Source organism: Pagrus major, chromosome 5 (genome assembly GCF_040436345.1).
Source record: "Pagrus major chromosome 5, Pma_NU_1.0".
Taxonomy (NCBI): domain Eukaryota; kingdom Metazoa; phylum Chordata; class Actinopteri; order Spariformes; family Sparidae; genus Pagrus; species Pagrus major.
In genome coordinates, this window is record NC_133219.1 from 6,932,927 (window position 1) to 6,950,334 (window position 17,408).

The following is a 17,408-nucleotide window of genomic DNA, read 5'->3' on the forward strand; positions in this document are numbered from 1 at the left end:
CCACCTGCAGAGCACACCAGCTCAGGGTGAGAGGAGATGCTGGGCAGGAATCTGGAAGTGCTGGTTAAAGTAATCACATTGGTTTCACTGCATCTGATCTGCAGTCTAACAGACTTCCAAACAGTTGAATGAGTAAATAAAGTGCCCCAGGGGACTCCCGCTGGAGATGGATTACCACAAGGGTGCACACACAAAAGGAGCTGAAGCCCCACAACCCGATGTGAGCCGCAGACAAAAGCCTAGCGTTGGACCTCGACCAGGGAACCGGCAAACTTTATTAATCTCATCCTAGATTGAACCTCCCGCTACCGCAATCCATGCACTCACAGACCGATGCATGCTCCGCTGTGAGCAGGTACACACTCGAAAAATGACTGTGTGATTGGACGCAGAAGTAGGTGAACATATGCACGTGTACATGAGGCAGTGTATCTATGACCGTGTGCATGTGCTTGAGCAAACATTTCAACATACTGTAGATGCACAAATGTGTGCCTGTGTGCGCATGAGTGTGTATGCGTCCGCTCGAGTGCATAGACCACATAAGATGAGTCTCATGCTCACTTGGCTGTGGAGGCCGGGTCTGGAGGGGACTAAGGGCCGTGGCATTCTGCAGCCCCATCCCACCCCGGCCCCATTCTTCCCCCTTTCTGGGCCTGACACAAATAAAAGGATTAGGAGCCCCCGTTTCCGTCAGACCCTCCATTCAAGACAAAGCTCCGACCAGCTTAGTGTCACACTTAATGATAAAAGTGCAAATCTCTGTCAGTCACTTTGGGCAGGAATACCGGTATTTGGGGGCTAATCTCATTTGATGAAGATTAAAAGGGGTAAAAAAAAAAAAAAAAGACAAAGAAACGTGTTTTCCCGCATGTACAAAAATCTATACTGCTGAAATCTGGACGTGCAGCAGCTACGATGAGGTGCTGAAATGTATCTTTAAACTACACAGAGTGAATGTGAGGCAGTGCGAGGAGCTTAGATTAGAGACAAAGAAAGAAAGGAGCAGAGAGAGGAAGCAAGTGTACACACACATACACATGCGCCCACACCCTCTCAAAAACCTGGGGTGTATGTAGACAAACACACTGCTCTGCCCATTCCCATGTAGAGCTAGAATGTGTGACGTGAGTGTGAGAGTAAGCCTTGGGCACACAACAGTCTGAATGCAGCACTTGCCACTATGATGCCAGTCCTCTCTAGTGTATCTGTGAAAAGCCTACGTGTTGGAAAAACATTCCAGAGTGGGATCACATATACACAGTTGGGGCCAGCAGCGATACTTCGAGCCAGCAGCAGAGGCCATGTCTCAATTTCTCATGCACGTTCGACCAGGCTGCCCGGAGAAACAAGTGCGGGCCACCTCCAAACTATGGAAGCATAATGAGACAAAACATGTGTGAAATGTAATTAAAAATGCTGGGAGATAATTTTTTTAAACGCTACACTTTCGCTGACACACCATAAATGATATTTGAAATGAATTATTTCAGCACAGCCACGTAAAAACGCTTCATTCCTCTGATTTAAACATGTAATCTGGCAAATTGAAATCGAAAACATTTGCTGAGTGTGTGTATTCCTCGGCTGCCTACTTTAAGAAGCCTATAACGGTATTTTGCAGATTTAGCCAAAATCTAATTTGTAAATTGCATTTAATGGTTTGTGGTAGCCTTCCTTTTTGTTATGAAGAGTTGTCATGCTGTGAAAATAAACCTGAAGGCCCGAGGACTCGGAGCCAGTAATGAAAATCAGGACGTTGCCGAGCAGAGGCTTTCTCTCTCCACCGTCACTGATTAGCATTCCCGATTGACTGACATGTCCCACTGGCTGCCTAACAGCCGGCTTTAGGAGATGAGGTTAAATTGTGGCTACCAACAAATTGCATGCTTGAGTTCCTCTGCACCCCTCTGCTATCATCCAGTGTAATGTGAGCACACCAGGCAGATCCCTCCGCAGATCCTTCTCCTCCCCTGCACTCCAGCTCCCCCACACAAAGCCACAGAGACCTCGCTCCACATCCCTCGCCACCAGTCTGGCCTCTAAAGTGGTGATGGGCATTACCGTGGCTGAGCCTCTGTGGCTTCCCATAGCGTCCTGCAAAGTGCTTTGTGTTCCAACTGCTGCTACGTACACATACACACCAGTATGCTTAATACCCCCCATCCTCCATCTACACACACAAACACACAAACACTCTGCGCCCACTCATTTGTAGTAAAACAGAGTAGAAAGTGAAATCACCTGATTTCATAAAATAATACTTAAGATTTACTGACGGCATCACAAAAAACATTCAAACAGCAGACTGCTGAGGCCTTTATAGATATAGTCGGTGTAAAAATTTATAGCAGCACTATTATATATACACAAGAGTTCTTGTAAAACGATATGCTTAAATTAAATATTTATCACTCAAGGAGCTATTTGTGGGAACCGGAAAGAGCAAAAAACAGTCCAAGATGTAGCTAGTGATGCAAATAAATACAGCTCCAACAGGTCCTTTATTTAATGGGTCTAAATGCGTTGGGAGGGGGGCAGTTAGCAAACCATGAGATGACAGATGATGCATCCTAGTATGCTGCAGGGACAGGCCGAGCCATGTTGACATAAAACCCAATACTTCCTTACAGAGGAACGGGGCCAGCTTCAGCTAGCTCCTTGCCGAGCACTAAAAAATCCCAGCAAGCTGAAGCAATATTATCTGGCTTAGTGTTTCTAACATTAGATTTGTCTCTCTGTAGAGGTCCACTTTTATTTACCCAAGAGCAGTGGCTAAAGATGCGTTTTTATCCTTTTTAGGGAGAATAAAAATAAAAAAAAGAAAGAAAGTATAGCTGAAAGTTCCTGCACAAAAGGAGCATGCACCCACAGATCAGAGCTGCTGCTGAAATACCTCAGCAGGATTGAAGACACTCTTTAATTAACTGCAAAACTACCCAGCTGGGTTGACAACACAAAGTACATCCTAGTTATTTTTTTTCTTTTTCCTGTAGTGCATATGAGTGTTCACAAAGTGCCAGGCCACGCGGGAGTGTCCTAGAGTGAGTAAAACACACACTCTGTGAGCTAACACAGAAACCCAGCCGTCAGCATCTCTCCTCCGGCACACACACACACACACACTGCCGCAGCGTCCCAAGCACAGCTAATTAAAAAACAACAATTTCACAGGAGGGCACTCCAAACAGTTCTAAAAAGCAGCTCTCAGCACACCGGGGGATCGTCCAGCATACATGGGAGGTGAGACAGGTTCCCGGAGCTCGGCTTTTATGGCTTCATCACTGCTCTGTTTTTCTACAACTCATAGCACCGTGACCTAAATTTCATTTTTGCTTACAGCACGCAAATTAGATAATTTGGAAAAAAATCTGTACGTATTTGGACGAGTTACAAATGAAACATTCTAAAATAACATTTTGCTAGACAGTAAAACTTTATAGAGCAGAAAGGGGGGAAAAAAAATCCACACTGGAATGTTTTTTATGCATCAGCAGCACGACCCAAAAAGTCGGCAGCATGGTGTGTAATATAGTTAATGTTATGTTTTGTGGATGGAGCCCATTGGCAGTTTTCTAACAAGGCAGTCCATTACAGGGGTGTTGTCCAACACTCGGGTCAGTGATAGGCCTTATTACACGGCTCCCTTCAAAGCATCTGCTTGGTTAGAGGAAAGGTCTCCCTGGGGAAAAGATCTCCCTCTTTCTAATGATGTATAATTGACCTCCAAACACCGGGGCACAACAAACTCTCTCGGGGTGGTGTAATTCCACTCTACCTTTTACATACCGCCCCTCTCGTTCAAGCTTGTTCCTCCTCTACGGCGATGGCTGCTGTCCAACTGACAGCTCTGCGTTTTTTCCTTCAATTCTTTTTATCAAACTTGCTCTGAAATATTCTTGCGAAAGGCAGCACCGCATTATCATGTTTAGTCTCTTCTAGGATATATTTCATTTTATTTCCCCCTCTGGAAATTATACTTCACATCTGTGCATTTGATTTTTTTTCTCGAACCGTCAAAAATATTACGGATTCACCTAGAATCGAGACGAGGACGCAGGTCAGCTGCATAGCATAAAAAGAGGCAAACATATGGGATAATGGCTAATAAAATCCAATCTTGTTACTATATAACTGCGCTGTATGGAGCGAGATGTGTTGAACAGTGTTGGTGGGAGTTTTAATAACACAGTACACAATTGTTTTCCCCCGTCTGCACTTAAACCTGTTCCAAAGGTGCCAAAAAGGACTGCTTGCCAATTCCTTGATTTATTATAGCAAGTGAGAGCTGATTACGGGGCATGAATCAGTTGCTGTAGGAATGTAATTAGGCACGGAGACCTCTGTAAGGCGAGGAGCTCTCCTCACAGCCCAAAGCAGTTTGTGGGCTGACAAATGCATCTTAAATGGGTGTCATAAAAGTCAAAAAGGTGCCAATTACATCTTTAAGTATCCCATCAATGAAAATGGAATAAACAAGAAAAAAAAAAAGGAGATGGTCTGTGTGATGGACGGACCCTCCAGCTAGTTTTTAACCTGGGAGGGAGGAGCAAAAAAATAAATAAAAAAAGGTGGGTGAAGAATTAAAAGATGTGATGAATAACAGCGTGTGAGAGCAGGACGTCGCCCAGCAGGTTGTTGTGTTTGGCTGGGTCGGTCGGATTTGCCACACAAGCTCAACGTAGCAGAAGAAAGAGGGGAAACGGTCAGATAGACACCAAATATGGTACTTCAGAAGCACAGCAGAAACAAAATGCCAGGAAGGAGCATTATTCGGAAGCAAAACAGATCTTGTCTCTGTGTGTTTATGTCTGACTTCTTCTATTCACGCACACCGAAAAAGAAAAAAAAAACTACAAGTGGACAAGAAGAAGAAGAAGAAGCAGGAGAAAGAGATCCTTCTCCCGGCTGGGCTGTCTCAGTTTCCAGCCACCTCTGAGCCGTGACGCCGTGACTCCGGTCTCCCATAGTTACTGCTATGAATTTGCTATTGTTATCAGCCGACTACACTCCTGTCACAAAGCTGGATGAATGGCACACATGGCAATACATGTAACTCTTTGTTGCCTCGCAAAGGTGTCTAGCAGAGAGCCATAATGTCCCGGTAATCGAAGTAGAATTGTTAAAAAGGCCGCGCACAAAAAGCTGAAAATTTAGTGACAAGCATGAAAAGCGCTCATGCGATGAGAAACACACACAGGGCACCCCGGGGTCCTCCCAGGGCCAAACAGCAACCCCTCAGCATTGTTGTTGCTTCTCCTCTCAATATTTACCTCAGCACAGATCTGCTGCTTTTATGTGATAATTTAATAATTCAATTTACTAATTTATTTTGCTCAAGAGCTGATGGCTGACATTCTACTTCCTGTCAGACTGGATTTAGAAAGTAAAACTTTAATGTGATTCACTTTCAAAGCAATAAACACAATGGGGAAATTCTTATAGCCTATTATTATTGTTATAATTTATACTACCATTTTTATTTTTAGTAAATAAAATATTTATCATGCCGTTTTTTATTTATTGTGTTGCTTTAAATTTAACAGAGCAAAGTATCAAATTAACAATCTGGATTGAATCACATTAGTCTGCAGCTGTAAACACACTCCAGCATTTAAACAAGTCACTTTTTTTTTTTTACCGTGTTTTCAAACTGTGAAATTTACAATTTAACACTAAACCATTAACGCTTTTAAAACTGTGGCTGTGTTGTTGGGGTGTGCGCGCGTTTTCATTCTAATCTAAATTGACGTTATCGCGTGTGTAGCTCGCAGGTACGGTATAAAAAGCGCAGATAGATTTTTTTATTATTATTAAATCCGTGAAATGGTTAAAAAAAAATCTCTTATCAACGCAGTAAAATTAAACAGCCTGAAATTAAATAGAATAAAAATAACTTGAAATTAAATAATAAGAATATGAGTGAAAAAAAACATGATAACCTTTTACGGGTCAAATAAATAACGCTCATTTTATTTATTTATTTTAAATGGTAAATTTAAGGCATCCGATTTTCAAAATAAAAGATCATGAGCTGATGGGAAAATACATCTACACTGCGCTGTGGGCTCTGTGAAGAAACCCCCACTGAAATGTACTTTTACATATTTTGAATGCATGTGAAGCGGCTGGTGGTGATGGGGACAGGCCACGCGATGCAAACCAGGAAATAAATGACAGAGATCGAGAGTAATAATAAAAACCTCCGCCTGCACATTCTCGGGCCTGCACATCTTTTTGTTCAGAGACCAAATGTGGAAAAAAATCGTGGGCCACTGTGACATTAATGAAGCGAACATGACCGCAAATATGAGCGTCCCCTTTCCATTCCTCTGATTCATTACCACAGCTCATATTTAATTCCACTTGCTCCTGTTGCTCTTTCGTTTATTTTTATCATTTCATAGGAAGCAAATCAACGTCATTCTTCTGCAGAAGGAGCAACGACAACAGGTTAATGTGTGCCAAACCGCCATGATGGTAGATATTTCTTGTGCGTGAATTAAATATAATAATAATTCACGCCATGTGAGCGACTTTTCTCTGTATTTCTGAGACAAACACGGAGGCCTCCACGCCGGCCAAAGACACCACAATGTCTTTAAAAAAAATCAGTGCACACCAACCAAAGCAACCTGAGGAGAGCAGAGAAAATTCGTGCTTACTGCTGGTAGTCGTGTTTGCAGTAAAGTTTCCTTTCTCTGAAGTAACAGCTGGTGGTGAGGGGCTGTTGACACACGGTGCACTGCAAACACTCCTCGTGCCATGAGGAGTCGTTGACCCTCATCAAGAAGCGGTCGGAGATGGGACGCTGGCATCCTTCACACACGGATGGATGATGACAGTCAGACCCTGGAAAAAGGGGAAGGAGAGAGAAGGCCTGAACAAGGGGCTGCAAAAAAAACCTGTGAAGGCCTGCGCTCCGAGTGCTTCAAGAAATCAATTAACGTGCGTGGCGTTAAATCAAATAAAAAGCTTGGTTTTAGTGGATGAATTTGATATTTTCTCCCCAACTCGGCCTGCAGATTACATCACTCATACAGCCGTTACGTGTCTGGGTCGCTCAGGATGGATTTTCTTCACAATCACATGAGAATAAAACCACATTTTCCAACATCAATTCTCATATTTTTTTATCCATTTGCGCGCGTAAAGGTGAACTTTTTCTCGGTTTTCATGATCCTGTATGCGTCAGGAAACAAAGCAGCGGTGGGCATGCATTCACAGTAATGGCATCCAGACAGGGGATAAGAGTCTGGTGTCTGACCTGTGCTCGCGGTTCAACGGTAATTTGCTGATTTATAGAGTAACAGAAGAGGACTCACCGAGCATGACTCCCAGCGTGGCCTGTCCCGATCGCAGGGGATGATCTTCGATTTTTATGCCGTCCAGCATGATGCACGTCTCGGACTGTTCTCCCGCGGAGAGGCGCTCCAGTGACACCAGACCTGTTGCAATATCCATAAGAATACGGTCAGACTGGGCAAGAAAAATCCTGCGGGCACACACTGAGCTTTTTTCTGGAAGGAGAGCGAAGAACCTGTTGAAAACCGTTTTCGAGTTCCGTGTGACACACACTCACACTGCCTGCAGCTCGGGAGGAGGAAAAAGAGAAAATGTGCTTAAGTGGAAGAAATCTAAAGGAGACGACTCTGATGCTCGCAATGGTTACAAGGTAAAGGGCAGTCTAAGCAAATCCCCGATGTGTCAGAGAGGACAGAAAGCACACAATAAAGGTGGGAAAGTCTCTGAACAGTCACCTGTTAGGATCTCAACACCGAGGAGGCTTTATCTTCACGTCCACAAGCCGACGGGAGAATTTCTTCTCGGGATAACACTTCGGTTAAAGATGAAGAAAAACAAGACAAAGTTGACAACAAATCCCCATAAAAAAAACAGGAGAGTGTGTGTAGATGTCCCGGCAGTAACTCTTCTTCTTTTTGGAGTTAACGCAGACGGTCGGTCGGTCGGTCGGTCGGTTGGTTGTGCCCCTGTCGCTGCAAAAGTCTGAGATCGAGATTGAAGCGAAGTGGATCCTCCCACTCCTCCTGCATGCATGGCTACACTTTTTTTTCATTCCCCCCATTCACTGCCATTGGGATGCTATTGGAGCAGAGTACAGTGCGCTGCACACAGTCCAATAACAACACACACACACACACACTTTCTCTCACACACACTTTCTCTCACACACACAGTCACAGAAGAGTAGAAAGAGAAAAATGATATTTTACGCATGAAGCCCGGATGGACACTGACACAACAGGAGTATAATAATAATAATAATAATAATAATAATAATAATAATAATGATAATAATAATAATACTACACTCCAATTTAATTCTGCGCGTATTTCTATAATAAAGCCTTCTCTGGATTTTTTTAATTTTTACCTCGCTTTATTATTTTTGGAGCGAGATAAAAGAAAGACAAACTCTACATATTCATGTTGAATTATTACTGTTATTATTATTATCATCATGTTGTTGTTTCTCTTTCTCTCAGTGGTGATGAGACAGATGAGCATCACGTGCTTTCTCTGCTCTTTGTGTATTGTTTCCAGTGGAAGCTGCTGTCTCCTTTCAGCTGATGCACCTGGCGATGAGCGGTGATAAGAGCGCTGAGGACCACACCGAGCCACGGCTCCCCGGTCAAGAGCAAAAAAAAATAAAAATAATAGTAACAGTGTATTTCATTTTTTGCAGGAACAGCAGCTTTAACCCAGAGTAAAATCAACCCAATCTGAATACTTGTAAACACCACCATTGTGAACATATCTATGTATCGCTTGTGGCTGTTGGCCTGCAGGGTCAGAACGTGAACACAACTCAGGAGTGATGTGTACATTTCTTTATCAGGACGGGATCAAGACGTTTTTGGAAGGTGCGCAGGGCTGCCGCAGCACCGAGGCCTGTCTCAAACTGCTAATGGGATTGTGAGCTGCTCCTCACGTCGCGCTGCGTGAGAGGCTCATTGTTATCTTTGGAAAAAATCTTACAGGCTCAGGCAGGATGATGCAGGGAGAGTGGACACATGGAGGAAACGTATTGTGCATGTCTATATGCTCAGATCAGCTCAGGTGGAATTTATTATAACTATACAACTGAGTCAAATAATAATAAAAAAACAACTACCTGCTCAATTGAAGATAATACAGACATGATGGAAAATGTAATAATAATAATAATAAAATTAATAGTTGCTGCACATTATCTAAAGAGAAAATAAGTCATTTTTTTTTATACGAGGCTACCTTTTGCAAGAAAAACACAAAAAACAAACCAAAAAAGTAGATCCACAATATTTTTTACTCAATGCTCCATCGTCTCTCTGCAGTGTTTACCTTCACATCCACAGGCCTATAGCTGCGTGTTGTTCCTGGTGTCCTTTGTGAAGCATCAAGGCGATGACCTGTAGCCCAGTTTGGAAAACAGAGAGCAGACTGTTGGCGTTGCCCTCTGCCGTTCAGAGAGAGAACAGCTGCAGTCATCTGAAAAGATTCAGGAGAGTCAAACACACTCAGTACTTTCACATATTGTCACATTTTTCAGACATCAGTGCATCACACACACGTTTAAAGCAGAGATGAATATGTTATAAACACTGAAGTTTTAATATTTCTCATTAAAAGACATATTTACACGGTTTCTGTTCAAATCAGTCCACTCATGAAGTCATTTTCCCCCTTTTCCCCCCAGCGCTTCTAACAGCGTGGGGTCAATCACCGCCTCGCAGCATATTGGATTATTTTAGCAGCATTATGAGCAATACAATATAATCAATACATTTTTAGAAACATGTATAAAGCCTGTGTTATCCCCTTCCTCCTCCTCCTCCTCCTCCACCCGCTCTGCGGTTATCGGCCAGGTCACTTGTGTGAATGAGGACATCAAACATTCATTCAATAAATCAATCCGCCAACTTTTTAGCCGGCGGTGTTTTAATGAGCCTCTGCGTGCGTGCGTGACAGGCCCTCCCTTCTCGCCTTCCATAAGGCAGCAGGTGTGCACCAGCACAAAGCTCCCCTAAACTTTAGCAATTGACTTTTAAAGTAAGCAGAAGTGTTGCATCCATCGGAAAAGGTAAGAAAGAGATCATTATACAGCAATGCGCATTCCTGCAGGCTCTCCAGTCTGCTGTGATTTCGATTAGTGAGTGTACAGACTGTGGATATTGAGGCAGAAATGGTGAGGATTACACGCTTTGAATGCAGGAGAAGGAGAAATGATTGAGGGAGAAGCGAAAAATGTGTCTGAGCGGGAGAGAAGTTTAAAATAGCGAAAATCTGAATGGGGTTTGGTGCAGTGAAATCAAAGTCGGCAGATTTGAACAGAACGCAAAGTTTTTAAGAAAACGAAGAAATTTGACTGATCACAATTATAAGTGCTAATTATTTCAATTTAAATAAATGTGTCATTAATGTGAGTCTGCTCTGAAGGTATTTTAAAAACGCCAGTTGAATAAAACTGACCTTAAATCAACAAATATCAAAAATAAATGAAATGATATCACGACTTCGTTAAATCCAGATCTCATCCAAACAAACGCATCAATCAAATTATAATGCAGGCATCAACGTATAGACAATTTGTCTACTTTAATTACATTTACATCACGCTGTTTATAAGCCACGCAGGATCCATTCATTTTCCAACCCAGTCAGAGAATAACTCACACCACCCCAACGGTGTCAGGCCGCGGCCCCGCAGGCTAATCAGACTGTTTCCAAATGACTTAAAATAATCACCCTCAACGCAAAAACACATATTAAATTGAATATGCGTGCTGCAATAAAACACTGCATCTGTGTCATATTTTATTTTATTTCACTTACAATACTTGAAATGTGATTTTTTTTTAATTACGCATCAACCAAAACGCACCGATGCGCATTTTAAAGTGAGTGTAAATGAGAAGAATTCGCTCCACATCCTCAGAGGAGGAACAGGAGGAGAAAGACATAATGGCTCCCTAAATTGCACGACTGGAGGACTTTGATAGTTAACTCACTTTGATCTTTTAATGAGTCTCTCTAAGCTCTCCATGATGCTCTTTTTAAAAGCTCGAATGAAAGAAAGAAAAAAAAAAGAAAAAAAAAAAGACGCAGGCTCCTTTAATTTGTTTGCATCTTAAAATCAGAGTGACACTGTGCAGCAGCAGCAGCAGCAGCAGCAGCAGCAGCACGGAGTCTGATGCTAAATACAATGCTGTTTGAGATTGCTCTTTCATACTGGACGCTTCTCTGTGAAATCATCTCTGTGGCTGGAGTCACCGAGCCGGCTGAGCTGAGCTGAGCTGAGCAGAGCGCGCCTGGATCAACAGTGAGGGCTTTGACTGAAGGTTTGCACGGCGACGACTCGACTGTCATTTAACCTGTCTCTGCTGGCTCTTCGTGTTTTCTGCAGTGTTTTAAGTCGCTTTTACGCGTAAAAAAATGAAGGTTGCTTAACTCTAAAATTTCACCCAGCGAGCCAACAGCTGTAATAACAAAATAAGGTACGAGACAGAGGGCCCCACAGGCCCGAGGGCCCCTGAATACTAAAGTAGCCAATAACTACTCGTTTTTGATTTCACGTTTTTAATTTGAGTCACAAACTGGCTCCGTTTGATTTTGTATAATTTTTAGATTTCCTATAATCTCTTATTCACACGCACTAAATGCTTAATTTCACAGAGGCACAGCAGGATAAATAAATAATTATTTACACCACATCTTCTTCCTTTCACTCACTCACTCACTCACTCACTCACTCACTCACATTTCTCTGCTCTTATTCGCCTGAACAACATTTTACTGAGACAGGCCAAAAAAAATGATACTGCAGGATAATCCCAACTCCCCGGAGGATTAAGCCAAAGTATAATACAGCTCTGTCAACCCGTGGCTAGATTTGTTTATGTTATGATTTATTGGATTCAGCCTTTTTTTTTTCTTTCTTTTTTTTTCCCACTGACAAATTTATTGAGTTCTTGACAGATGGCCTGACAGAGCCCGGTGTGACAGCCAGCTGACATACAAGTCTGAAATGTGAGTCTGAAAATTGTTTAGCTGCATTTGTGTAGTTCTTTAAAATATGAAGAAAATCTGATCTGAAGTTTAATTTAAAATCTAATCTAATCATTTGGTCATAATCCCAACCTGCTATACATGATATAATGCTTAAAAATACAGATGCAATGATGCAAATGGTTCTACCTGCAGTTAGAATCATTACTGATATAATCTAAAGAAAGCATGGCCATATATACTTTTAATTGAAAACCATAATGCATGTAATTTGTTAGATTTAATAATAGCAAAGTAGCCTAAAAGCAAGAAATTAGAACAGACAGATGGTTTTGGAAATCTAAGAATCATGTAATGATTTTAAAGGTGTATTAACAGTTTACTTTTGCTGTCTTTTGTGTAAATAATTAATCAAACTGTTTTAATTTACATGCAGTCGAGGTAGGGATGGGCAATATGGCCTTTAAATAATATCCATATATTTTTAGGCTGTATCGAGAGACACAATATATATCTCAGTTAGGGGTGTCTCGATATTCACGATAACCGCGATAATAAAAAATGAAAAATTGATCGTGTTAATGATGCACGCGTGATATGATCCTGTGAGTAATCCAGGAAAACATGTTAGGCTTCATGCATCTTTTGTTCGTGAGGTCATGTGGTTGCTTATTCACCAGTAATTGAGTGTAATTTTTCTTTTCGTTGACTTTTTTTTTTTACACTTTCTCTCCACCTCCCTATACTCATATTTCGTGGGTAATTAATTTGTCAAAAAAGAGACAAAGCAAGTAAAAAATGTAAAGATAGGTTTGACTGCAGGCATTTTTTTCCCTTATTTATAAAGATATCGTGATAATATTGTCGTCATGAATTTCTAAATGATAATTGTGTGGTGAAAAACTGATACGGCGAGAACTCAAATCTCGATATTCTAGAATCTCGTCAGAAGCACTTAATAAATTCTAGGACTGGGCGACAAAATGAAGTATCACGTTATTTTTGATCAAATCCTTTGATATCAATATTGTGATGATATTGTAGGAAAGACTATTGGTTGTTCCACAAAATATTAAAGGGGCACTATGTAACAATTTGCTGCAAGTTGCATGTACCAACCAATTATTTATTGGCCGCATGTGAGGAGATTTTAACGTGACGTGAAAAATGAGACCTTCCCCGTCTCTCTCCATTGCCTGTAAGTCTGTGGACGATTTGCTGAATGCTGCCGGACTGTGGATTTCTTTGTGAAGGACTCGGGTCGGATTTTCCATGACAGTCCAGAGGATGTGACTTTATGCATGTTCTCAAGTGCCTCGTCTCAGAGCCTCTCTCAAGAGAGCAAGAGCAGCTAACATTAGTTTAGAAATGGAGCCGGCTAACATAAAGTAACGACCGGCTTCCAGCACAACACAGTAGATCCACAGAGCTCCTTTAACACCGTGAGATTCTCTGATAAATAATCATCGGTAACGTGGGCAGAATGACTGAGTGGGTATAGGCAAGTATCAGAACAAGTAGAACAGTGTGGTGGGTTCAGAAAATGACATCACTTTAGTGTTATGCAACCTTTACAAAACCAGGAAAAGAAAACACTTACGTCATTTCACCATATAATGATATCAAAAAATCTAAGACAATATACAGTCTCAATTCATCGATCGTGATATTATATCATTATATTGCCCCGCCCTGAGCTGAGTTATGAATGCATGTGAAGTATTAACTTACAAAAACTACTGTTTAAAGTCCTCCATCCCCTGTTTGCTAAGTTTATTTACATTATTCCGTGTAATAATTAAGACTCTTACTAAGTAATATGACACTTTTATTATAACAAAAAAGAAAACAGAATATTTCCCATAACAAGTGAATTAAAATCTCTGAAAAGTCAAACAAGCTAGAAGACATTTTTGTTGAATTCATTCAGATTTTTGTCCATTCCGTTCCTCCGTATCATCATTCGTCACTTTGTCCTCAGAAACAGCGCGGTGTGGTTTTAGTGACGCAGCAGCTCCTCTGATGACACTGATCCAGGATGAAGTCAGATTTATGCACCTGGTCCTCTGACTCAGTCTAAACACACATATCACCTAACAGTTACATCCAATGCCGATATTACCTGAAGCCCCTCAAAGCAGCTATCTGAATTACAACACCTCCCCCTGCTGGACACAACTAACCAGTACAACTTACTCTGCTCCTCCTAACTATTCTAACTAACAGACACGCTGATCTAAACTAAAAATTGTAAACAGGTGGAGGAAGGAGAATTACATGCAACTCACATAAACAACGTGTTATTGTTTGTCAAACATTCAATGTAGTACAAAATACTGGATTTGTGTTCTTGCTGTTGTATTTCATGTCTCTGTGGTCATACAACTAAGGTCAGTTTCATCATTCATATCAGACTTAATTTAGTTTAATCCCTCTTAGGGAAAATATTGTTATTTTAAATAGTGTTATTTTATGACAAATATGTACATGCAGAATTTCAGCTCATCTGTATTTCATATCTTTATTTTCCAGTTTAATTCCTCTGTAATTGTGTTTTTTAGATGAGAGTAATAACAGAACATTAATATAAACACTATGTCTGATGTTTCTACCCCTGGTTTATGATTTAAAAAAAAGAGTGATATATAGAAACTCATCCAATGTTGTCTCATTAAAAGAAAATATAAGTAAGAAATCCATATGGAAAGCAAGGATTTTCTCTCAAACCTATTAATCGAAGCACTTTTACTTTAAAATGCCAAATGATGTTACTTTACCATAAACTGAATATATTAAATATAACTTGAAAACATGTTCCTTAACAAATTATTTGTATTTTCGCTTTTTCAGTTTTGTCCGCTCTTCTTTTATACTGTTGATGTGACATATTAATGTTTATCGTCAAAAAGTTGTTCTTGTATTGTTCTTGTGATGTGTTGCACTTAACCTTTTTGTTCTGTGATAAAAAGTATTATATATCACAAAACCAGAATAATATATACCTAGATTTTTGTTTCAAGTTTGTAGATGAAAATATGTCAGTATGAACATTCAGTATCATTTTTGCAGTAATAACTTACAATGGTTCAATGTTCTGCATCTGCGATGAGAAACATTTATAAAGAACAACGTATTAAAGTTACAATAAAAATACACATTGTTATCTTGTAAACAAACATGAACAATATGTTTTTTTAAATTCATTTTTCATTTCATTAATTCATTTAACCTGCCAAAGTAATGTGCTATACAAAACATTTTTTTAAATATAATTGTATTTTTTGCAGTGTTGTATAAAGTACCTAAAAGTCATACTTGAATAAAAGTAACAATATGGTAAATGTAAATGTACTTAAGTATCAATAGTACAAGTAAAAGTAAGTTATACATATATTTACATGTATGTATATACTTTATACTATGGGTTGACCGATTAGTGGCCTTGTCGATTATCGGATTTATAATCCTAATTTTTTTTACCTGATTGTTGATAAATAAAGTAATTTAAAAATAGGCAACTTTGACTCTGTTGCAACATGTAATCTACAAAGTAATCAGTAACTAAAGCTATTAAGTAAATGTAGAGGGAGAAAAGTACAACAGAACAATACAAGAAAATAGAAATACTCAAGTTAAGTACAAGTACCCCAAAATTGTTTTGGATACATATCTAGTATACTTAGTTACATCCATCACTGATTTCTTGTTATATTTTTGTAATAATGGGTCATGTTTTAAATATTCCCAGTTCAACAGACAAAAGAATGAAATAGAAAGAAAGAAATAACATATTTTTCATGTTATCATAATTAATTTGATATGATTTGCAGCGTGTTGTATTAATGCAAGTTTTTTTTTCTCCATAGTTTTTCATTGTAAAGTCATGAAAACTAAAATGTAAAGTGAATGAGATCTGCATTGTGTCATATAATAATAATAAAAAAAACAAATGAGTATGTCTCTTTTTTCCGAGGGATTATTTTCAAAACATTTTTTAAAACGTCTTTTCAAAGTTGGGTCCCAGATGGCAACAAATGATACGTTATGAAAGCCAGCAATAACAAAATCTTTTTACTCTGTGATGTGGGGATCTCCCCTTCCCTTCTGTTTTCCTTCACACACAGGCGATGACCAAACAAGTCTTCATGTGAGCTTAAGCTGTTCAGACACATGAGGAACAACTTACTGCACGGTCATTTTAAACTAAATTACACCGTGGTCTCTGAATGTCTGCAGGAGACACACGCCCACATGTATCTGTGACTCTCTAACTATTGATGAGCGCCAAAAGAATCCTAAATCTTTCTCCAATGAGGACCATTTAAAATCCATCACAGAGGTGCTGAGTGGAGCAAAGATACAGAAACAAAACAAAAGACTTTCGCAAAACTTTGGCTCATGTGCATCTGAGGAACTAATATTATACCGTCATGTCACGGCGGGATACATGGCATTTGACTGTTTTCATCATTAGCAAAAAAAAGGGGTCTCAGCCCAGGCAAGATTTGCAGCGCCTTTCGTCAGACGATCATGTTATTCAGTGGATTTGTCTCTGCAAAAATAATGTTTCCTCTGACACAAGAAGACGGAGGCTGCAGGAGGCCAGGAGCATGATTTTAGGATGTGTGCCATTAACAATAAGCGGAGGCCTTCGCTACCCGCTCCTCATGTGGAATGCATAAATTCTGTGCCTGCTGAATAAATCGCATGTGCTCGCAGACTTTGTGGCTGAAGTAGTGAAAGATATTCTAAATACAACTACATATATACTGGCTGTGATGCAGAGCTGGAATTGAATGGCTCAAACACATATCTGTAGAAGTTGGTTCCAATCCATGAACATTGATAGAGACAAAACAAAAAAAGACAAATAAGAAATTAATCATCGCCGTTGAAACAAAATATGCAGAACATTCAGCTTCCTAGGCCAGCAGCAATAAACCATCCTTATAATCAGACATCTGTGTATGTGTGATTCTTTTTTCTCTGTCTCAATAAAACATGCTGGATGTGTTTTGTGTGTGCCGAATGTGCACATATATGATTGTGGGTGTGTCATTAATAGGCTGCACATCAGAGAGAAAGGTAGAAAATCCACCAGATGTTTTGCAGCTGGGTGGATCTGGTAGTGAAGATCTAGACAGCATCTGTCACAGGCGAACATTTCTAATCTGTCCTGAACATTAGGCAGAGAGCACTAAAAACCCATCACTGGCCGCGTGTGCTGCTCAGTTCACAGTGTGCAAACCACGGGCTCCGAGAAAGTTCAAAATTAAACAAGAAAAAAGTCATATTTATCAAGCGGGGCAGTAAAATTTTAACTACGCTATTCCTGTATGATTTCTTCTCAGCTCGTCTCCTTCAAGTAGAACGTGGCTGCTAAACTTTAAGAAATCATA

General features: G+C 40.2%; 1 protein-coding gene across 1 annotated transcript in view; it reads right to left on the bottom strand.

The window, feature by feature from the left end:
* lmx1bb (LIM homeobox transcription factor 1, beta b) overlaps positions 1–7,464 on the bottom strand; it is a 51,683-nt gene extending 44,219 nt beyond the window's left edge. The window contains exons 1-2 of the mRNA XM_073466884.1: positions 7,326–7,464; positions 6,666–6,852 (exon numbers count right to left, since the gene is read on the bottom strand). Coding sequence (XP_073322985.1) covers positions 6,666–6,852; positions 7,326–7,464 — 326 coding nt within the window. The remainder of the gene's footprint in view (positions 1–6,665; positions 6,853–7,325) is intronic.
* Between the last annotated feature and the right edge of the window lie 9,944 nt (positions 7,465–17,408).